This window comes from Prunus dulcis, chromosome 8 (genome assembly GCF_902201215.1).
Source record: "Prunus dulcis chromosome 8, ALMONDv2, whole genome shotgun sequence".
Lineage (NCBI taxonomy): Eukaryota > Viridiplantae > Streptophyta > Magnoliopsida > Rosales > Rosaceae > Prunus > Prunus dulcis.
Genome location: NC_047657.1, coordinates 10,610,844 through 10,634,811, shown reverse-complemented (window position 1 = coordinate 10,634,811; position 23,968 = coordinate 10,610,844). Strand labels below are relative to the sequence as shown.

At 35.1% G+C, this 23,968-nt stretch overlaps 4 protein-coding genes across 5 annotated transcripts; 3 read left to right on the top strand and 1 right to left on the bottom strand.

Annotated features, from left to right (window-relative positions):
• Positions 1 to 339: 339 nt before the first annotated feature.
• LOC117638717 (BURP domain-containing protein BNM2A-like) lies at positions 340 to 1,395 on the bottom strand. Its single transcript, XM_034373812.1, has 2 exons — positions 1,300 to 1,395; positions 340 to 1,146 (listed from the first exon to the last, which is right to left on the bottom strand). Exons 1-2 carry the CDS (start codon positions 1,393 to 1,395, stop codon positions 340 to 342), a joined length of 903 nt encoding a protein of 300 aa, XP_034229703.1.
• Positions 1,396 to 13,107: 11,712 nt separating this feature from the next.
• LOC117637884 (organ-specific protein P4-like) lies at positions 13,108 to 14,402 on the top strand. Of its 2 annotated transcripts, XM_034372933.1 has the most exons (3): positions 13,108 to 13,173; positions 13,615 to 13,814; positions 13,890 to 14,402. In XM_034372933.1, exons 1-3 carry the CDS (start codon positions 13,129 to 13,131, stop codon positions 14,215 to 14,217), a joined length of 573 nt encoding a protein of 190 aa, XP_034228824.1. In that variant the 5' UTR covers positions 13,108 to 13,128; the 3' UTR covers positions 14,218 to 14,402. The 2 variants fall into 2 exon arrangements, with proteins under 2 accessions (XP_034228824.1, XP_034228823.1); XM_034372932.1 differs by having other exon boundaries at positions 13,615 to 14,402.
• Positions 14,403 to 14,929: 527 nt separating this feature from the next.
• On the top strand, positions 14,930 to 15,967 carry LOC117638452 (organ-specific protein P4-like). The gene is made up of 3 exons (XM_034373576.1): positions 14,930 to 14,974; positions 15,278 to 15,646; positions 15,953 to 15,967. Exons 1-3 carry the CDS (start codon positions 14,930 to 14,932, stop codon positions 15,965 to 15,967), a joined length of 429 nt encoding a protein of 142 aa, XP_034229467.1.
• A 1,916-nt stretch (positions 15,968 to 17,883) lies between these two features.
• On the top strand, positions 17,884 to 23,473 carry LOC117637434 (SWI/SNF complex subunit SWI3D). The gene is made up of 7 exons (XM_034372316.1): positions 17,884 to 18,375; positions 18,782 to 19,308; positions 19,802 to 20,461; positions 21,213 to 21,379; positions 21,457 to 22,136; positions 22,383 to 22,573; positions 22,657 to 23,473. The coding sequence occupies exons 1-7, from the start codon at positions 17,943 to 17,945 to the stop codon at positions 23,026 to 23,028; spliced, it is 3,030 nt and encodes a 1,009-aa protein (XP_034228207.1). The 5' UTR covers positions 17,884 to 17,942; the 3' UTR covers positions 23,029 to 23,473.
• The last annotated feature ends 495 nt before the right edge of the window (positions 23,474 to 23,968 follow it).

Genomic DNA, 23,968 nt, shown 5'->3' with positions numbered 1-23,968 from the left:
ATTTAGATCTCAAATTACTCACCAAGGTTTCTGTTGATTCATGCATTGAAAATTTTTAAGTCGTTTCATATTCCATTAAGGAATCTTTTTCTATTTTCAAAATTGTACTTTTTCATTGTAAACATAAGAATTTATAGCCTAATCAGACAGCTAATTTGCAGCCTTTTGTAAGCCTGTTTGGTTGATTAATATTTCTTGTATGATAGTATTTTTTCTTCAAGAATCAACAATCTGGTCATCAAAACTTCACTTCCAGGAATTTCAGTGGGAAAATCAAAAGCTTCCAAAGAAGCTTGACCTTTTATATTATGTTCAAACACTGACCCTGCATTAAAATTACTACATTGAAGTGGATGCTGGAACCCACACAAGATTATCAGCAGGAAAGAAATGACACACAGCAGAAGCCCCTGGCTTAGTCCTAAGCACACTGAAAGATGCATGATTAGGGCTCCATTGAGAGGTGTCCAAGTGACAAACAGCAACAGCTTCTACCCTATCTCCATCCTCACCACCCAACAAAACCTTGAAAACCTTGTTCACACTTTTCTGGCTGTGGCAGTAGAAAACTACGTAAGGGTAAGACATGGTGTGGCAAGCCACCATCTTGGGAGCCAAAATCTCCTTGGGCTCTTCCAAAATAGTGTAGTTCTGGAAATTGGTAGTTGAATTTGTGAGATGGGTTGTGGCCACAACACTGAAAGGGGTGTCCAATCCGAAGACGCCACGTGTGAAGTCAAGCATGGATTCTAGGGATGTAGCACAGGACTTGATCTCTCCCTTGATGGGTTCAATCTCACACTGCCTGAGAGTGTCTTCCATGGCCTTGGCTTGGGGAGAGTCTTGAGAGAAGGAGAAGAAGTGAAGGAGGTGGAGGAGTTGTTTTGATGAGAAAGGAATTTGATCAGCTTCTTCCCTTGGTAACAAGTGGGGAGATTTTGAAGGGTTTATTTTGGGAAAATAGATGGCCCTGGTTTTGCCCTCCTTTAGGTCCTCCAAGGTGAAGAAAATCATAAATGAAGGGTCCATGTGATGATGCATGTGGGATGATGGATGATGAGCATGAGCATGCTCTGTATGTGTTGTTTCATGGCCATCACCATCTTGTGTTTCACTCATCTTCCTGCCTCCAGTTCCTTGAATACACTGCACAATATTTAAGCAGAAACCAAAAAAAAAAGCTTAAATTTAAAGGAAAACTAACAGTTATTAGAACAAGAGATTTGTATGCTGCAGCATCATCAAATTTCCCTCAATTAAATGATAAGAATATGAAGAGTGGGAATAAATTGAAGTTACCATAACAAGCACAAGTAGATGAAGTAAGGGGTTCCAGAGAGCAAGTCCGGAAGCCATGTTTCTTCCCTTGTTAAAAGTCCTTGCCATTTTGTTCATCTGGTAATTTTGAAAGAGCCACCACAAAGATATATAAATTTCCAATCTTTAACTATATATCTAGACATATAAAAGCTATTTCTCAAAGAAATTATTTCCTTAGGAAAAAGTGAGAGGGCGTTTGGTATCCTATTCAAATAGGGAATTTAAAAGCTTTGATTTTGTTTTAAAAACAAGGAGTTCTTCAATCTATTTTTGTTATTCAAAAACTTGTTTGGTATGCAACTTGAAAACTGTTTTCAAATCATAAAAATTTGAGAACTTGTGGGTTGTTAGAAAAAAAACGGAAAAAATAGATTTTTTTTTTGTTTTTAAAAATTGAGGTGTTTTTTAGTTGTTCTTGAGTTTGAGATTTTAAAAATAGGGCTACCAAACAGATTCTCTTTATTTTGGACTAAATTGTGTTTTTGAATTTAAAAAGTTGAATTCAAGTTTAATACCAAACAAGCCCTAAACTTTAAGGGCAAGTCCACCGCGAAGGGAATACCCAGGCAGGAGGGGGCTCAAGGGCCAAATTGCAGCTCCAGCACGCCAAGTCCAGCCTAAGCAAGGGGTGGGTCCCATGAGCCCAGGCAAGCCCATCGGCAAGAATTTCCTGGGTTGTTGCCCGAAGGCTGCTGACACAATGCTGACATCATAATGACGTCAGCAACCAAAAAAATTGAAAAAATAACGAAAAATTTCAAAAATTTTTTTATAAATACCTAACCATATTCTTTACTTCCCACACCAAAAACTCTAAAGAAATTTATCTCCTCATATCTCATGTGAATAGTAATTGCCCTTGCCCTAGCCCATAGGGGTGGAAACTAAATTCATAAAATTTTCTTATAATGAAGAACACATATAAAAAAAATTATAAAAATGAAATCTATATAAGCAGCCATTGATGAAGTATAGGATTGGTCTAAAAAATTTTGAAGTACACAATTCTGTTAAAAGGAAAAAAGAAAGAAAATAAGCTCTAGTTATATTATTTCCACTATTATTTCTTTAATTAAATTAATTTTCTAAATCATCATTCAACAATCATTCCTACAAAATAAAAAATAAAAAAATTCAACCAAACTAGATATCGGTTAGTCATTTGATTAAAGCATGATAATTCATTGTTTAATCAAAACATTAAATTTGTCTCTTTATTTGATACTAATTAGATGACTAAATAATTTCCATTATATTTTTGGAGTTTAAACGGTGCCCTAAAAGATAGAAGATTTTGGTTATCCAACAACAATGGTACAACATAAGAGTTATGAGAGGATAAACAGACCAAATCCTTTGCAAACAATGACCCTCAACTCAAAGGATCTTGCCCGATGCTAATCACAATGAAAATATGTCCATAATCATGCAAGCCACTTGCCAAATATCGAATGCTTATCATATGTGAACATATGAACATTTTTGTTGGTATATGTGGACATTGAAGTGGATAGTTTTGGAATAACCTGAGGGTCATCTTCATTATTATTATTATCAGAAAGTTATTGATGCCCAGGAACATGTGGAGTCATATCACATAGATTTATTAATAGAAAAAAATCATGTCTATTTTTAGAAATCTTCCAAAAATGTAGGGTCCATATTTAGTGGACGATACTTGTATAAAAAAGAATTGTTAAAAAAAACACACACAGACAATAATCCACCAAAAAAAACTCTAGCCCCCTTTCTCCCAAAAAACACTCTTAGAGCCTTTTCCACCTTGAGGGGGGAAGAAGCCATTGTTCTTCCCCCCTCTCCTCTCTTCTCTTCCTCTCTTCCTCCTTTCACCTCTTCCCCCACTTTCAAAGACAAATGGTTTTCCCTATTTGTCTTAGTTTTGTTATGATTTTCATCCAACCATTAGTGGCTGCTGCGGCTCAGCGTCGAATCTTCACCTGCATTTCAGCGTCAGATCTCCACCACCATCTTTTTTGCAATTTCTTTATGTTTAGAATAAGTTGCAGAGATTCTTTGGATTCTCTGTGTAGTTTTCACCTCTCCTTTTGTGAGAGTTTTTCATCTCTCTTTTGTGATAGTTTTTCATCTCTCCTTTGTGAGAGCTTTTCATCTCTCCTTGGTGAAAGTTTTATTTGTATTGTTATGGCTTGGTTTTTTGAAGTTTTATCTCTTTTTTATATTATTCTAAGTTTGCAATCTTAGTTGGGATGCCTATGCCAGAGTTTCTTCGATCTTGCCTGATCGTTGGTGGAGACATACCTGATTTTCTTAATTTTGATATTAGACCGCTCCGTTATTGTAATGGCCCTTTTGTGGTTAGTTTGTATTGGTCTTTTGTGGCTAGTGAATTTTTTGGCTGAATTATGAATGCAATCATAGAATTTCTTCAACCAAAAAAAAAAAAAAAAAACAACACACACACAAACACAAACAAGTGCGACTAGACTACATAGAAAAGCATGGCATACCTACTTTAGAAACCTTCCAAAAATCAAAACATTACAAAGCATGATAACTGAGTGCTTTATCAAAACATTATATGTCATATTTATTTAATAGAAATTGGATGACTAAACGATTTCTGCTTTTGTTGATTGTAAAGTTGGTGTTTAAAACGGTGGCTAAAAGATAGAAGATTCCAATTATATCAAACTACATTAATTGGAGAATGAAAACCGTATACAAGTAAGTAGATAAGAGAAAGCTACAAAAAGAAAGGTAACTCGCATACCCCATAAACATTTATAATATGAAGTATGGTACAACTTAAGAGTAGTGGCGGATCCAAGATTATGTGGTCAAGGGGGCTTAGTGTAAAGTTCCGAAATTTTTCTACAAAGAAAATAATGCTAAAAAGATAGAAAGATAGTACTATAATCCGTCATTCGAGTTCTTAGTCCAGGGTCTGCCTGAAAATTAGCTAATATCTCATCTACTTCAATTGGTCTTGCATTTGAATTACCCGGATTAGGCTAAGAAGGACTATCCGTAGATAATTTTCTTTTAAAGATTCATTCCATAAATCTACAAATCAATTAATTCAATCAATCATTAATTTTTATCCAAATTATCATATGAATATGAAAATTTCAATAATCCACTCTCAATATTCAATATACTCCCTAAACCCATATCAATCAATATTCAATATACCAATACTTGCCAATGAAAGTTTCAGCGACATCAGGGAATTTTTCCCTTATGTAATTGTCCAATCAATATTCAAAATAATCAATCAATTTACATTATCAATCAAGCATAAACTCAATCAATCTACATTATCCATCAATATGATTCATATACATAAATTTCATTACATAAAAAAATATCAATATCAACAATATATATTATCACTATAAGGGTTGGGAGATTGGGAATGAAGGGTGGGTTGGGAGATTAGGAGAGGTTAGGGTTTGAGAGGGTGGGAAGAGCTGTGAAATTGGGAATGAAGGGTTTGGAGGTGCTGTGCATTCGGGTAAGTGATCCTGTATTTTTTTTTTCTTTTTTTAACTCTGGCCCAAAACGACGTCGTTTTGAAAAAAAATTGACTGAGCCTTGGACCAAACGACGTCGTTTGGCAAGGCTCATTTAAAAATAAAAATAAAAAAGGATGCGTAGCTCACGCGTGGAAGGCACAGCGCAGCTGCGCAACAGAAGAAAAAATGGCCTGGGACTTTCGTCAAGCAGTTGGTGTGCATACCAGGGGTCGTCCAGCAGCTGTCCAAGGGGGCTTTCATGGAGTCCCTTGCCAATTTTTCAGCCTTCCAAGGGGTCGTCGGACCCCTCTTGTCCCAACGTGCGTCCACCACTACGTAGGAGTATGATAGGATAAATAGACCATCCTTTGTCAATGACCCGCAACGGATCTTGGCCGATGCTAATCATAATGAAAATATGTACATAATCATGCAAGTTATTAGTTTTCACTTGCCAAACATAGAATGCTTACTCGACGACATATCCCTTATCGTCGCGCATGTATTTGGTGTCAAATAAAAAATCCCTTACTCGACGATACCGTTTGTTGTCGCGCAAGTGTTTGGCTTCAAATAAAATAATCCACGGTTTTCAGTCTACCTTTACGCAACGATAATGGTTACCGTCGCGCTAGGTTTTCTTTATCGACAATATGTGTCATCGCACAAATGTTTGGCGTCAAAAAAATTAAACTTGCATTTTTCTTCCTCACTTTGTGCGACGACCGCATTTTTTATTACGCTAAATTTTCTTGCGTGACGAAATTTTTGGTCGCGCAAGTTTCGGATAGTTTGCGTGACTTCGTCGCTCAAGAGTTTCTTGCGCAACGAATTTGTCATCGTCGCTCAAATAGTAAAATTTAGTAGTGTAATTAGATGACTAAATAATTTTTGTTATATTTTTGGAGTTTAAACGGTGGCCTAAAAGATAGAAGATTTCGATTATCAAAACAACAATGGTACACCATAAGAGTTATGATAGGATAAACAGACCAAATCCTTTGCAAACAATGACCCTCAACTCAAAGGATCTTGCCCGATGCTAATCACAATGAAAATATGTCCATAATCATGCAAGTCACTTGTCAAATATAGAATGCTTATCATATGTGAACATATGAACATTTTTGTTGGTATATGTGGACATTGAAGTGGATAGTTTTGGAATAACCAGAGGGTCATCTTCATTATTATTATTATCAGAAAGTTATTGATGCCCAAGAACATGTGGAGTCATATCACATAGATTTATTAATAGAAAAAAATCATGTCTATTTTTAGAAATCTTCCAAAAATGTAGGGTCCATATTTAGTGGACGATATATAAAAAAGAATTGTTAAAAAAAACACACACACAAACACAAACAGGTGCGACTAGACTACATAGAAAAGCATGGCATACCTACTTTAGAAACCTTCCGAAAATCAAAACATTACAAAGCATGATAACTGAGTGTTTTATCAAAACATTATATATATGTCATATTTATTTAATAGAAATTGGATGACTAAACGAATTCTGCTTTTGTTCATTGTAAAGTCGTTGGTGTTTAAAACGGTGGACTAAAACATAGAAGATTCCAATTATATCAAACTACATTAATTGGAGAATGAAAACCGTATACAAGTAAGTAGATAAGAGAAAGCTACAAAAAGAAAGGTAACTCGCATACCCCATAAACATTTATAATATGAAGTATGGTACAACGTAGGAGTATGATAGGATAAATAGACCAACCTTTGTCAATGACCCGCAACGGATCTTGGGCGATGCTAATCATAATGAAAATATGTCCATAATCATGCAAGTTATTAGTTTTCACTTGCCAAACATAGAATGCTTATTGCAGTATTGGAGGTCCCAAAAGAAACAAGAAATTATATACAAGTAGAGAGCCCCATGCGTGTGTGAAACATATGAACATTGAAGTGGATACAAGTAGAGCCCCATTTTTGTTGGCAAATATGTGGACATTGAAGTGGATAGTTTTGGATTAATGTGCCATTAAGAATCAGTTGAGGGGTCATATTCATAATTATCAAAAGAAGACTCGTCGATATAATTATTGGAGCTCAAGAATATATGTGGAGTCATATCATATGACTAAAGTATGTTGACTTGTCGATATAATTATTAGAAACCTTCAAAAAATGTAGGGCTCACATATTTAGATATATCTCTGATTTTTTCTAAATATAATAATTAAACTATCTAAATTGACTTAACCCACATATGCTAAGTAGTAGACAATCTTTACTTGGACTCATAGATATAAAACTATAACAAATTCTAGAGAGTCCAACCATATTATTTTCATTTTGAGGTTTTTTTTTGGTCATAATATCTCATTCGCTTATAATTTAGAAAATAAATTGGAGAGCACATATAAGTCGAAGGGTTGGGCTCATTCATATAACGATGTTATGACTGAAATTTATCTTGCATAATCATGTTGTTTCCTAACTTTTTTATCCTATTATTGATCAATAAAGTTTTCGTTAATACCAAAAAAAAAAAAACAATTATAGATATCATAATTGAGGAGAGAAAGCCACTATTCTTTCTCCTATCTTCCCTCCTCTCTTCCTCCCCAATCCGCTTCTCTCTTCCTCCCTTCTTCTTTCTTCCCCTATTTTCAATGATAAAAAGTTTCCCCTTTTTGTCTTCGCTTTATTATGAATTTCCTCCACCCATCACATATGGATGCGTCTTGGCATCGGAACTCCACTTGTACAATCAAATTGTCACCGCTATCCTTTTTAAGGTTTCTTTATGTTTAGAATAAGTCGCAAAGACTTTTTGGGTTTCTTGTGTAGTTTTCACCTTTACATTTGTGAGAGTTTTCGACTTCTCTTTTGTGAGAGTTTGATGTTAGATCACCATGTTATTGTAATAGCTCTTTGTGGATAGTTTGTATTGGCCCTTTATGGCTAGTTTGTATTGGCCCTTTGTGGCTAGTGACCTATTTGGCTGAATTATAAACGCAATCCCAAAATTTCTCGATAAAAAAAATATATCATAATTGAGAGAAATGCATATATAATAAAAATTACAAAAAAAATTAAAATAAATTAAAAAAAAGGCTATCTACGTAACCCATAATGAAGTATAGGACTGGTTTTAAAAATATATATCAAAGATTTGAAGTTATTCTATTTAAAAGAAAAAGAAAACAAGCTATAGGCATTGTATTTTGCATAATAATTTACTAGCCTCTCCGCATGCACTTCGGCACCTGCGAGAGGCTTTTTTAAACAAATATTTAAATTTATTTTAGAATTAAAAAAATAATGGGTAATGTTCCATAAAAATAGTATCCATTATCTGATTTTTCTTTTTCTTTTAATTTTTTTAAATATAAAAAGTGTGAATTTACCATATTATCCTCATTTAATTAATAATTTCAATTCTTAATATTTGCATTAACCAAGGGCATTTTATGACATTTTGAATGTTTCACCATTCTCTACCTTTTGCTTTATAAATATAGATTTAATTAGATTAATTTTTAATAGATTATGTAAACAGTATGTAGTTGTTCTAAAATGATGATTATTAATTATATTTAAAGTATATGAATTGATTTTTTTAACGGAAGAGGGGGTTAGATTTTTTTTTTTTTTTTTAATAAATGAAACGAAGAGAGGAGTTAGATTTGAACTATAGAAAAAAGAAATATTACTAAATTAATAGCTAATAGGTATATGAATAAAGAGATCTTCTTTCATTGATCCTGATTTCGTTTGATTATTCTGATGTACTCATTGCTTTGGTTTCGTCATTCTTCGTGTAAGACAATTGTATATGAATTATAAACCACATATGTAACACCTCGACTCCAAATAATTTTTTTCGTAGCTCAAGAGTTTCTTGCGTGATGAATTTATCGTCGTCGCGCAAAATATCGTTGCTCAAATAGTAAAATTTAATAGTGTAATTAGATGACTAAATAATTTTCGTTATATTTTTGGAGTTTAAACGGTGGCCTAAAAGATAGAAGATTTCGATTATCAAACAACAATGGTACACCATAAGAGTTATGATAGGATAAACAGACCAAGTCCTTTGCAAACAATGACCCTCAACTCAAAGGATCTTGCCGGATGCTAATCATAATGAAAATATGTCCATAATCATGCAAGCCACTTGTCAAATATAGAATGCTTATCATATGTGAACATATGAACATTTTTGTTGGTATATGTGGACATTGAAGTGGATAGTTTTGGAATAACCAGAGGGTCATCTTCATTATTATTATTATCAGAAAGTTATTGATGCCCAAGAACATGTGGAGTCATATCACATAGATTTATTAATAGAAAAAAATCATGTCTATTTTTAGAAATCTTCCAAAAATGTAGGGTCCATATTTAGTGGACGATACTTGTACAAAAAAGAATTGTTAAAAAAAACACACACACAAACACAAGCAGGTGCGATTAGCCTACATAGAAAAGCATGGCATACCTACTTTAGAAACCTTCCAAACATCAAAACATTTCAAAGCATGATAACTGAGTGTTTTATCAAAACATTATATGTCATATTTATTTAATAGAAATTGGATGACTAAACGATTTCTGCTTTTGTTGATTGTAAAGTCGTTGGTGTTTAAAACGGTGGACTAAAACATAGAAGATTCCAATCATATCAAACTACATTAATTGGAGAATGAAAACCGTATACAAGTCGATAAGAGAAAGCTACAAAAAGAAAGGTAACTCGCATACCCCATAAACATTTATAATATGAATTATGGTACAACGTAGGAGTATGATAGGATAACTAGACCATCCTTTGTCAATGACCCGCAAAGGATCTTGGGCGATGCTAATCATAATGAAAATATGTCCATAATCATGCAAGTTATTAGTTTTCACTTGCCAAACATATAATGCTTATTGCAGTATTGGAGGTCCCAAAAGAAACAAGAAATTATATACAAGTAGAGAGCCCCATGCGTGTGTGAAACATATGAACATTGAAGTGGATACAAGTAGAGCCCCATTTTGTTTGGCAAATATGTGGACATTGAAGTGGATAGTTTTGGATTAATGTGCCATTAAGAATCAGTGGAGGGGTCATATTCATAATTATCAAAAAAAGACTCGTCGATGTAATTATTAGAGCTCAAGAACATATGAAGAGTCATATCATATGCATAAAGTATATTGACTCGTCGATATAATTATTAGAAACCTTCAAAAAATGTAGGGCTCACATATTTAGATATATCTCTTATTTTTTTCTAAATATAATAATTAAACTATGTCGATTGACCTAAGTAGACAATCTTTACATGGACTCATAGATATAAAACTATAACAAATCCTAGAGAGTCCAACCATATTATTTTCATTTTGAGGTTTTTTTAATCACAATATCTCATGTGCTTATAATTTAGGAAATAAATTGGAGAGCACATATAAGTCGAAGGGTTGGGCTCATTCATATAACGATGTTATGACTGAAATTTATCTTGCATAATCATGTTGTTTCCTGACTTTTGTATAGGTTCAAGTCCGGAAGGCACCTACCCACACCTATTGCATAGTATTATATTGCCCATATATAAATATATATTTTCACTGTTTTTTTTTTTTTTTTTTTGGTCATGGTACAACTTTGAAAAATTTGTGGGGGATTGTTGGAATTTTAAAAAGGTTTTAAAAATTTAACCGTTTTGATTTATTTAATTATTTTGGCTGTTTTATTTTATTTATTATGGGCATTACAAATATTTAATATTCAGGTTTTATTTCTATATTAAATGCCTTAATTTTCTGGTTGGTGAATGTTACATGTTCTTGGATGCCTATAAAAGGCCACTCCTCCTTCATATTTGTAACAAACACAATATACCATCAGAATATCACATACCACAATCACCACCACTACAAACTAATTCTCTCCTTTTCAACTTTTATATATATTCCCTACTTTATATTATTATTTTGGCAATGGTTCTGTGACTTGGATACCTATATCCGTATGAACGTGCTCATAGCGGATCTTTAGTTTGTGTAAAGGGGTCGTATCTTGGAGCCTTGTAGACCGTCAGTACCTGCCCGTAGGGAGGCTACAAAGGGTTTAGGATAACGTCTTTGCCGTACTTTACCATACCAAACTCACCTTCTTACTTATTATTTATTTTGCTTTTACTTACCTATTGCTTTGTTTTTCTTCAATTTCATTGTACCTTAAAAGTTTTCCAATTTGTTATATTATTTATAATATAAATATTTTGTATTTGGCTTCACGGAAATGGAAAAATATATAATTTTTATAACAATTATTGATCAATAAAGTTTTCATTCATACAACAACAAAAATCAACAATTATAGATATCATAATTGAGGGGAGGAAGCCACTATTCTTTCTCCTATCTCCCCTCCTCTCTTCCTCCCCAATCCGCTTCTCTCTTCCTTCCTTCTTCTTTCTTCCCCCATTTTCAATGATAAAAAGTTTCCTCTTTTTGTCTTTGCTTTGTTATGAATTTCCTCCACCCATCACAAATGGATGCGTCTTGGCATCGGAACTCCACTTGTACTGTCGAATTGTCACCGCTATCCTTTTTGGGGTTTCTTTATGTTTAGAATAAGTCACAAAGACTCTTTGGGTTTTCTGTGTAGTTTTCACCTCTACTTTTGTGAGAGTTTTCGACTTCTCTTTTGTGAGAGTTTGATGTTAGATCACCATGTTATTGTAATGGCTCTTTGTTGATAGTTTGTATTGGCCTTTTACAGCTGGTTTGTATTGGCCTTTTGTGGCTAGTAACCTTTTTGGCTAAATTATAAACGCAATCCCAAAATTTCTCAATAAAAAAATATATCATAATTGAGAGAAACACATATATAAGAACAAATTACAAAAACAAAAACAACAACAAAAAAGAAGCTATCTACGTAACCCCTAATGAAGTATAGGACTGGTTTTAAAAATACATATCAAAGATTTGAAGTTATTCTGTTAAAAAGAAAAAGAAAACAAACTACAGGCATTGTATTTTGCATAATAATTTACTAGCCTCTTCGCATGCGCTTCCGCGCTTGCGATAGGCTTTTTTTTTTTTAATTTATTTTAGAATTAAAAATAATAATGGGTAATGTTCCATAAAAATAGGATTCATTATCTGATTTTTCTTTTAATTTTTTTTTAATATGAAAAGTGTCATATTATCCTCATTTAATTAATAATTTCAATTCTTAATATTTGCATTAACCAATGGCATTTTCTGACATTTTGAATGTTTCACCATTCTCTGTCTTTTGCTTTATAAGTATAGATTTAAACAGTCTGTAGTTGTTCTAAAATGATGATTATTAATTATTTTTAAAGTATATGGATTGATTTTTTTAACGGAAGAGGGGGTCAGATTTTTTTTAAAATGAAACGAAGAGGGGAGTTAGATTTGAACTATAAAATATATATATATATATATATTACTAAATTAAGAGCTAATAGGTATATGAATAAAGAGAACACTTTATTATGAAATGGGTTATAAAATGAGAATCCTTGATTGAATTGCTCATTTTACAAGACAAAAAAGGCCGAGAGTAGGTTATCTTCTTTCATTTATCCTGATTTCGTTTGATTATTCTGAGGTACTCATTGCTTTGGTTTCGTCATTCTTAGTGAAAGACAGTTATATATGAATTATAAACCACATAAATGATAGTCCCATAAGACAAAGCAAAACATATAAATGAGAAGCCTATTGATGTAGTTATGTATGTAATAGAAAGGGTTAATTTCAATCTAGTACCCTGAATTCTTATTTTTAAGGTACATTTGTCCCTGCACTCTCAACTTTAAAGATTACACACTCTAAGCTTTTCAATTTTGTGCAATCTGGTTCCGACATTCACTTCATCATCAAAAAATTTGTTAATTACTTGTGTGATGCTTATAATTGCTTGTAATTCAAGTAATTAAGAGTATTTACCGTTGTATTTGAGGTCCTAAATTTAATTCCCCATTTCTCTAATATTGCTTGTATAAAAAAGAATTATTTTAAAAAAAACACGAACACAAAATGTGCCACTAGACTACAAGAAAAGCATGGCATACCTACTTTAGAAACCTTCCAAAAATCTAGGGCCCATAATTAGATCCGCACCACATTTGTTCCAAAGTATGATTATCAAAATTATAGGGACCATTCTTCAAAACAAATCTAGGGCCCATAATTAGGTCCTACCTGCCTTGATGCTTTCGTTCTAGTAAATTATCTATAAGTAGTGAGGTTACATATCCTTAAAAAATATAACTACAAAGAACTCTTTTGCATAGCATTTGTAGACATGAAGTCCCTTTGTGCTATCTTAGCTCTTTTCTCTCTTCTTTTGGTAAGTATTTGTATAATACCCTTCTTCCTATTGTTGCTTATGAAGTCACCAATTTTTAAAGCCAAGAAGTTGCTAGATATATAGGACAGACAAGACAAATGCAGCCAAAAATCTTATATTATGCTTGCATGAAAATATTCTCTTATCAGACTCTAACTTTTATTGCCATACTGTAAACTTAGACCGCACATTCTAGAAATAATCAACTTGATTAATGGTTTATATTCACATTCTAGCAATATAAACATCTTATATTGCCACACAGGGTAAGAGAACATTTCTCTTCGTATGTCATATTATATTGTCAAATTGTCAATTTGAAGTGATTTTTTGTCAAATATGTTATCTAAATTGACAGTATAGATTTCAACATGATCATTTAGATTAATGCCTTAGAAATTTCTTTTTATTTGTTTTTATTTTCTTTGTCTTGTGGAACAGTTTGCCAAAACAACATATTCAAGAAGAGATGTCGGGAAATACTGGAAAAATGTCATGAAAGAGCAACCTATGCCACAGGCAATTGAAGGCCTCCTTGTTGATATTTCTGATTCAACACCAAAAGAGAAAGCCGACTGCCATGAAAAAGTGAAAAAACCTTTTGTTGGGGTTGACGTTGAGGTTGAGGAATTTGAACCAAGGCGAAATGCTTTGGTTTACAATGCAGTTGAAGCAAAAGAAGATAAGCAGCCATTTGTGAAAGACTTTGAGCCCAGGCCAAATGCTTTGCTTTACAATGCATTTGCAGCAAAAGAAGATAAGCAGCCATTTGTGAAAGACTTTGAGCCCAGGCCAAATGCTTTGCTTTACAATGCATTTGCAGCAAAAGAAGATAAGCAGCCATTTGTGAAAGACTTTGAGCCCAGGCCAAATGCTTTGCTTTACAATGCATTTGCAGCAAAAGAAGATAAGCAGCCATTTGTGAAAGACTTTGAGCCCAGGCCAAATGCTTTGCTTTACAATGCATTTGCAGCAAAAGAAGATAAGCAGCCATTTGTGAAAGATTTTGAGCCCAGGCCAAATGCTTTGGTTTACAATGACTAAGAGGTTGAATTATTGCAATTCTGGTGGTGTTATTGTAAAATATAAGCTTGCTGGGCTTGTACGTAGCTTCTAAGCTTCTATGTACTGAAAAAAAGAAGCCACTGGCTCTGAGAAAAGTCTATGTTTTATGTTGTACGTAGCTAGGTCATGAATGTAATTTTCAGTTCTAAGTTAATAAAAGGAATGCTTTGGCCACCATAAATGTGGTTTTGGCAATAGTCTCTATTTTTGTTGTCATGTATTTCTAGCGTTGAACTGTAAGAATAATAAATAGGAAACTACAAAGAAATTTATTTATTTATAGTCATCATAATGCAATTAATTAATTAACTTAAATGTAGTTAGTTAGGGCCCATTTTCAGCTCATAAGCGCTTTTATTTGAAGAATGTCAAAAATTTTGTTAAAAATCCTTTTTTTTTTAACTACTTCATCAAAAATCGCTTGCTAGATCAGTCGTTGATTTTTTCTAATAATCAAAACAAATACCCTAGTTTTACCCGATTGCGACTAGTACCATAATATTTTATTATCGTTGTCCTTGCATACGTCTTGAATCTTATTCATCGCCAAACCCAACATGACTCTAGTGTCCTGCCTTTATGCTTTTGAAGACAAATATTCTCCTGGTAGATTATCTATAAGTAATATGAGGTTAATTACATATCCTTAAACGCACAACTACAAGGAGCTCTTTTGCATTGCATTTTAGACATGAAGTTCCTTCGTGCCACCTTAGCTTTCTTCTCTCTTCTTTTGGTAAGCATTCGTATCCTCCTTTTCCTCTTGTTGCTTATAATCTGTGATCAATTTCAAGTCAACAACTTGATAATGACAAAACGGCACTAAAATCTTATGTTTCCACGAAAATGTTCTCTTATTAGAAAATCTGATATATTATATTGTTAACTAAGTTATCAATTTTAACTATTTATTCTGTTTAGAAATATGGTCAAAATTAACAATCTGACAACTTAACAATACCTACAATATGATTTGAAACGTACGCCTTGGAAATTTCAGTAAACTTGACGTTTGTTGCTTTTCTGTCTTGTGGAGCAGTTTGCTAAAACTACAGAATCAAGAGGAGGTGCAGGAATTGACTGGGAATATATCAGGAAAGAGCAACCCCTTATGCCAGGCCTCCTTGTTGAACATTCTGATTCAACACCAAAAAAAGAAGCCAACTGCCATGAAAATACAGGAAAACCTGTTGTTGACACTATGGAATTTGAACCCAGACCGTTTATCTCAGCTTACAATGATGAAGAAGGCAAAGCAGAGTTCTCTGCCAAAGACTCTGAGCCAAAGTCCCAGGCTTACCCTGACAAGCAGCCACTTGAGTCAAAAGAAAATAAGCAGTCATTTGATGAAGACTTTGATCCAAGGAAATATATATTTCTTTTTACAATGACTAATAGAACATCAATAGTGAGTTGGTGCTATTTAAAAATAAAATAAGCTTGTACTAAGTTCTAGTGTTAGAGAGCATTTACTCCCGAAGTTCTAGTGTTAGAGAGCATTTACCCCCGAATCTAAAGGTGGAGTTGAAACCTTGGCCCCTTTGTTCTATGTAACAAAAATAAATAAATTGGCTCTGAAGAAGCCTATGTTTTATGAACGTAAGATATATACGGTTTGGTGTTTATGTGTCTAAGCTAGGTCAGGAATGTAATTTGGAATCCTGAATTAATAAATAACTTTGGCTATGAATGTGATTTTGGTTACTTTTTGTAGCCAATTAGTCTTTGAGAAAAATTAATAAATGGGGAACTCCAAAAGAAAAATTAATGTGTATATCAAACACATGGCAGTGGCACCGAAGATATACAAACTTGGCCAATAGGTTCTTACAACAGTGGTGGTGGATTCCTCCTTCCCTTCATAGCATTTAAGATTGAACCGTAGTGGGGTTTCTTTCCTCTAATGTAATTATAAATAAAAATAAATAAAAAATTTATTTGATTTTTATTAAAGATTTTGTTTGGATGCTCCATCTGTGAAAATTACAAATACAACTTGTTCTCCGAAAGGATTTAACTCAAAAATGAAAAGTGAACTCATCTTCACAAATGTGATATTTCGGTGTCTCAAAAGTGATTTATTTTCTACATCTTGCCTTCGTCTGAGAAACTTGGGGTTGTTTCTGACTCTCAACTCAAACTTTGGTTTGAGGCATCGATTGGTTTGGGGCTGGCCTCAACACTGCAAACAATAAAGCAGAACTCGAAGTCTGACATTCTAGTCGAAGTCCTTAGAATGGTCTTTTGATTTATTCTCTGGAAAGTTTTTTTTTGTTTTTTTTAATAAAGACTCTTTTTTGTATTGTTTTGCCTTTTCTTTTTCTTTTTCCTTTTTTAAAAGAAAAACAGTATGCATATTCCACGTAAATGTCAATTCCCTTATAATTAATTTGCCCCTACTGCTAAACTTAAAGTTATCATCACTCATATGCTTTTCAAGTATCACAAACAAAAACTTTATTGCAGAAGGTGAAGGCTCGTTTGATAACTATTTCAGTTTTCAGTTTTAGGAAATTGAAAACATAAAACTTGTATGGTAACTAATTTTAGTTTTCAAAAAAATTAAAATTAGTTAAATGTTGTTTTGTAACTAATTTCAGTTTTTAGTTTTATGTGAAACTTGGAAATGAATTTTTTTTCGAGAAAGTGCATATCACAAAGAGTTCGTAGTACTTTTCGGTAAAGTTTTTGAAATTAGGATGATTCTTTTTGTGAATTTTGGATTTGGAGGTCCCGAGATTTGGTCTGGGTCCACAGTTGAATGCAATAGTCATGCGGCGGTCTAAGTCGAAAGGTCCCAAATACGAGTTTCGGTAACTAAAGTGTAATGCAATGTAAAATTTGTGAATGAGAAAGGAGTGCCAAAAAAAAATAAAAAATAAAAAATAAAAAACTGAAAACACTTTCAAGCCGTTTTAAAAAAAAATAAGGGTGATTTTGAAAATTAGATCTCACACTTTTGAGAATTGAAATTGAAATCTATTACCAAATTTATTTTTTTTTTAAAGAAAACGAAATCAATTACCATTTTTTATTTTTTATTTTTGTGAATTGTAAGTGGGATTCTTCAAAAAAAAAAAAATATTTCATGTTCAAATTTTAAATTTTCATAATTTTCTCTGGAAACCCAAACGAATGTTGAAACATCCCAAAACTAACCCTGTAAAAATCATTTTTTATTTAATTTTAACTGATAAATAAAAACTAGCAACAACAAGACAAAAGTTTGAAGTTCGTCAAAGAAGAAAGAGAAAAATAATGAAAGAAAATAAAGACAATGAGAAGAAAAGAGCTTGAATTTCCGCGTCAAAGAAAAAAAAGAAAAAAGAAAAAAGAAAAAGTGAAAGAAAATGCTCTTTATATTTGGAAAAAAAAACATTTAACTCTAAAATAGAAATTGTTGAGATAGTGGGTAGAGAGAGCATTTTGGGGGGTGGCAATAGAATCACCCCACAGCAATAATTGAGAAAATAATTATTACTAATAGCACTATCATTTTCGCTAATTCCAAATTTGTTCGCACCCCAAATTCCAACAAATAGTAATAGCGTTTGCTCGCTAGCGTGGAAGCAAGAAAATTAAGAGTGGCAGTAACAATTAACAGCAATAGTGCTCAACTGTGTATATCTCTGCGAGTGCAGAGCCAAAAAAAACCCAGATTCGCGAACCAAACCCTCCCAGAAAAACACAAACATCATCAATCCATGGAAGAGAAGCGCCGTGACGCCGCCGGAGCTCAGCCGCCGTCAAATGCCGAATCTCCGGCCGCCGAGCCATCTTCTGCTCGGCGCCGCGGCGGAGCCCAGAAGAGAAAGGCCAGCAGCCTCGGCGGCTCCACCTCTTCATCCACGCCGTCCAAACGCTTCACTCGCGAGAAGGCTATGCTCTCTCACCCTCCGATCCACAATGGCCCTTTGACCCGGGCCCGCCAGGGCCCAAGCAGCCTTGGTTCGGCTTCTGCGTCTGGGGCTGCCGTGAAGCCGACGGTAGCCAAGCGGCCCGACCCGGTGGGAGAGGCGGTGGCAGAGCTGGTGAAGAGGGAGAGCGAGTTGGAGGCTCTGGAGGCTTCTATGGAGGCTGAGTTTGAAGCCATTAGATCTCGCAATGCGAATGCTCATGTGGTTCCAAGTCATTGTGGTGAGTATCTTTGGCTCTTGTGAAAACCCTCGTCTTTTTGTGCACATTTTTATTAAAATTGGGTGAAAGTTTTGATCTTTTTTGCTGTTTGGGTTGTGATTGCTTGTAATGTGTAGTTATGGTTAGTAAAACTTAGGCTGAGCTAAATTTCCTGGTGCTGAACTTGTTCCAGCTCTTAAATTTAGAAACTTTACTTTGAAATGTTGCTTAATGAAGCTACCCTGGAAAAGAAACACCGGGCAAAAGTTATTATGGTGAATTAATTTCTTAGGCATTATTTAAATGGAGCTAAGGGAACACTAATGTTGAGCTTTGTGTTTTAAGATCATTGTTTTGATTATGAGGGGTGGAAGCCTTGCGGTGTTTTTACTTTGCATTTTGATTGAACCATTGTTTTGGCTTCCAGGTTGGTTTTCATGGACAAAGGTTCACCCCATTGAGGAGCAAATGTTGCCATCTTTCTTTAATGGGAAGTCTGAGACGAGAACTCCTGATGCATACTTGGAGATACGTAATTGTATTATGAAGATATTCCATGCGAATCCAGGCGTATTTATTGAATTGAAGGATTTGTTGGAGCTTGAAGTTGGCGACTTTGATGCTAGACAAGAAGTAATGGAATTTTTGGACCATTGGGGTTTAATTAATTTCGACCCGTCCCCACCAACAGGTTCTGCTGTGGCCAGTGCCGAGGGTGATGGGTTGGCAGAAAAGGATTCTTTGGTTGATAAGTTGTATCACTTTGAAGCATTACAATCACGCTCATCAGTTGTTCCAAAGACTAATATAACAACCCCAACTGTGCCATCTGGGTTGTTTCCTGAGTCTGCAATTGCTGAAGAGTTGGTGAGGCCTGAGGGACCAGCTGTTGAGTACCATTGTAACTCTTGTTCAGCTGATTGCTCACGCAAGCGCTACCATTGCCAGAAGCAGGTTTGTTCTTTTATAGGAGTTATTGATTTTATATTGAACTTTGTAGCAGTGCTTGCTAATGGAAGGATACACTTTTCTGACCTTCATTTCGATCTGACTCGGGCTTTCTTTAATTCTAAAGTGTAGAATATTCCTATTGGCGCTAAAGTAATTTTACCAAACTTTTCCATTGTTTCGTATTTCTGCTATGTCTGAAGGGTGTGATCAAACTATCCAAATCAAATCTGTCAGATACATGATTGTTTTCATCTCTGGGACGTTGGCAGCTATCATCTGCTGATATTAAATTGTTAATTCTGCCTGGTGAACACACTTTGCTACTGTCTTAAAGGCATCCCACCTTGAGAACTTTATCTAGAATGATTTTCATGTCAGGCTGATGAAAATTTCTGTTTGATGAAGTGGATGTTATGATTACATATTAATTATCTGCTTCATGTTTCAGTTCCCTTTTAACATTTATTCTGTTTACTGATTGCGTTCATTTTAACAGGCAGATTTTGATCTATGTACTGATTGTTTTAGTAATGGGAAATTCGACTCTGGTATGTCTTCATCAGATTTCATTCTTATGGAGCCTGCTGAAGCTCCTGGGGTAAGTGGTGGGAAGTGGACGGATCAGGAGACTCTCCTTCTCCTTGAAGCACTAGAACTTTATAAAGAAAACTGGAATGAGATTGCTGAACATGTTGCAACAAAAACAAAAGCTCAATGTATATTGCACTTTGTTCAAATGCCAATTGAGGACACCTTTCTTGATTATGAGGATGATATTGATGCTAGTGCAAAAGAAACTGCAGATCCTACTTCAACTGACAATGAATCATTGGCCCCCAAGGATGCCCCCGAAACAACAGAGAATAAGACTGGTGCTAGTGAGAGTGACCCCCAAACTTCCCCAGTGGAAACTTCAAAAGAAGTGACTGAAGTAAATGTTGGACAAGATACTTCAAAGCCAGAGGATGTAAATGAAGTCAAAGTGGGTGAGGAAACTTCAAAATTGGAAGATACTGGGGAATTAAAAGTTGATCAGGAGACAGATGAGAGCTTTGCACTGAATGCACTTAAAGAAGCGTTTGAAGTTGTTGGTTATCCTCCAACATCTGAAGGTCAACTTTCATTTGCAGAAGTGGGAAACCCTGCCATGGCATTGGTAAGTTGAATGCTTATGTGTAGATGTTTGGTGCATCTGTTGGTGGTTTAGTGACACATGACTGTAAAGTAAATCTGTTGGACCTGTTGTTCCACAGAAATGCATAGATTAATAACTAACTTAAAGGTTAAGTTATGAACTCACATATGAGCGTTTAAGTGCTTCTGAAATAAACTGAACTCACATATGAGCGTTTAAGTGCTTCTGAAATAAACTGAAATGATGCAGCATTGGGTTACCCAGGATAGCTTACACTTCACATGGTTACCCGAATGTCAGTTTAGCTTAATGGTAAATAACTGGTAGTGATATTTAATCAAGGTACCCATTTTTTTTACAAATTTCAATAACTTACAGTAATTTTATAGCTTTAGTCTGCCTACTTTTCAAGTTATCAACTTCAGGCGCATTCAGAAATTTCCTGCTTATTGCCAAAATCTGAGATAACTATATGTCCGAATTTGATACCTTTCACTGTTTTCCTGTAGAAGCATTTGAATTGATCTCCCGATTCTATTGCATTATACATTATTCATGTATGCCTGTTTAATTGTATGCATGATGTATGTATGTCTATGAGTGCATGCATGCATCAATAGATTTCTGATGCATATATGCAATGTATTTCATGGGACCTGCTCTTAACCCTGGGGCTTAAGCATCACCTTGCAATAAGCAAAACATATAAATGATACTTTGGCCTTCAATCACTATTAATGTGTCACTACTTATAGGTTGCACTCTTTTACAGGCAGCATTCCTTGCACGTTTGGTGGGACCTGATGTTGCTATTGCTTCAGCGCATAATTCTTTGAAATCCATATCTGCCAGTTCTCCTGGCACTGAGCTGGCTACAAGGCATTGCTTTCTATTGGAAGATCCACCAAGTGACAACAAGGAACAAGCTGGTCCTGATAGGTATGTGATTTTGTTGTGGAGCATTTATCCTCTATTGGTTTGTGTATATTCTATCTGATGTCAGTGATGGATTGCAGTGTTGTTGCCGAAGTGCTGAAAGACAAAGTCCAGGAAGACATAGTTGATGAAGACAAAAGCCAGAAAGAGGATAACGCCACCTCAGGTTTGGAAGATAAAGATTTATCAAATGATAAAGGTGACAAGATACTTGAAAAACCTTCTCCCGAAGAAAAGTCACAATCTGCAGAAGAACAGGATGGCATAGTTTCTCATGAAGAAGTAGAAGCTGATAATTTGAACAAATCAGACAATTTAGAGTTACCAAAGGACCAATCACCAACTACTGTGGGGAAGTTGGATGATTCAAAACTCGAGGCAGAGAATCCACCAAGTTCTGAGAAGGAGTCAGGAGAGGGAATTTCAGTAGGAAAGCCATCTGAACCTACAGACACACCTAAGGATGTGGATATGTGTGATTCACTTCCCTCAACAAAGGATAAGCCTCAGCAGCCAGTTACATCAAATTCAGTTGAGGAACCTCCCCGTTCTACAGAGGCATCAAAAGATCTGGATGTGTCCAGTTCTCTGGCTTCACAAATAAATGAGCCTCAGCAACCGGTTACTGCCAAATCAGAAGAACCTCCTCAACCTACAGAGGAATCAAAGGATGTAGACATGGTGTCTGACCCTCAGCCCCCAGAACAGGATGATTCTCAGCAACCAGTTGCATCAAATTCAATGGTTGCAACTGGAGCAAGTACACCTTCCTCTCTCCCTCTCTTCTTACACCCACACACACACAGACGGGGGTATTTACATCATATTGGAGTTCTTCTGGCCGAATACAAATAAAAATATGGGAAATGGGTCTTGTGCATGCTAGTTAGCTTGGATCAAAATATCAAGTTGAAAGAGGAAAACGTTTGTTCAACTAGTTGAGTTTCACAAAATTCAAGTTGAATGCCTTGGATTTACTGATGTCTCATTTGCTTGTACTTCGCAGGTGAGGATCAAACTAACGATGGTAAAAGTGAAAAACATGACACTATAGAGACAAAAGTGGATCAGAAAATTGATAAACTAAAGCACGCTGCAGTTTCTACAATCTCAGCAGCTGCAGTGAAGGCAAAACTTCTAGCAGAACAGGAAGAAGATCAAATCCGCCAACTTGCAGCAATGTTGATAGAGAAGCAGGTCATCCCAATTCCAAATTGCCTCTTTATTGTTTGTTATAGTAACATAGTTTTTTATTTTCGGAGGTTTGTGTTTAACTGCAGTTGCATAAGTTGGAAGCGAAATTAGGTTTCTTTAGCGAGATGGAAAATGTTGTAATGAGGGTGAGGGAGCAATTGGACAGGTCAAGACAGAAGCTCTACCATGAGCGGGCACAGATAATTGCAGCCCGCCTCGGCTTACCAGGTTCCTCATCTAGACCAATGCCATCGTCAATGCCTGCCAATAGAATGGCTATGAATGTTGCAAACTCAGTTCCAAGACCCCCACTAAACATGACTTCCCTAAGGCCACCTATGTCAAGACCCATGGGGCCAACGGCACCAACCTCAAGCCAATTTTCACCCACAGCCTTGGCAGGAAGTTCAATAAGGCCTCCCAGCCAGGACAAACTTTCTTCAGTCGGGTCGAAGTAAAACACCCGAGAACATGTGAATATAATTAATCCATTCCTGTGGAGCGGGGTGATCACGTATCTTTTGTACCAAATGAGTTCGAGAACGGCAGATTTGGGAATTCTCATTAAGAAGTTGGATATTGTGCTACAACTGAAACAGCCTCTGCCCATGTGGCGATTGCCATTGATAAACAAGATAAAGGGCTTTCTGGAGAGATTTTCAGCAATCCACTATGCTCTCTTTTGTAACATTATCTTTAAGCTCTGTAAAAATTGTCGGGTGAAATGCTAAGCAAAGGAAAAAGGAGGGAAAGTTGGGAGGGGAAAGGATCTCTTTTTTATTTTTTTGTTTTTAATTTATGTCCACTGACCACCCCGAAATCCCATATTTAAAATGCTATTTATGAGTCTTGTGTAATTGAGTTTCTAACGATCTGATAATGTGCTCCAATGACTTTCTCATCTATCAACGAAATATTCGATGGTTCTCAAATCCATCCATCAACCTCTGTAATTTGGAGACCAAAAATACGCATACGCCAGGTCAAATTTTTTTCCTTTGTAAGCTTCAAATGAAGTCAAATTTCTGCTTGAAATTTTTGGAAGCCGGTGAACTTTAAGAGTAAGAAAAAAAAATTCTGCAATTGGCTTTACCGTGTTGAGAGTGACCCAATACAGGTTCGCATATTAGGTTTGAAAGTTCACATGTGTAAGAGCGCATTGAGGGTGTCCCATATTGAAAAGTTGAAAAACCTAATCTAGATTTATAAAAAGTTGGGCTATTTTTTCAATTGCCAATTGATTTTAGGATGAAGCCTCAACTTCCTTAAATAAATAAAAATTCAATAGAGAAGGGAAATTTAACGTGAAAAAGAGAAATACCATTATACCAAGAGCCAATTGGTGTCATATATACCATGTATAATTTTCGTGAAACACAGTATATTGTTAAATTGAAT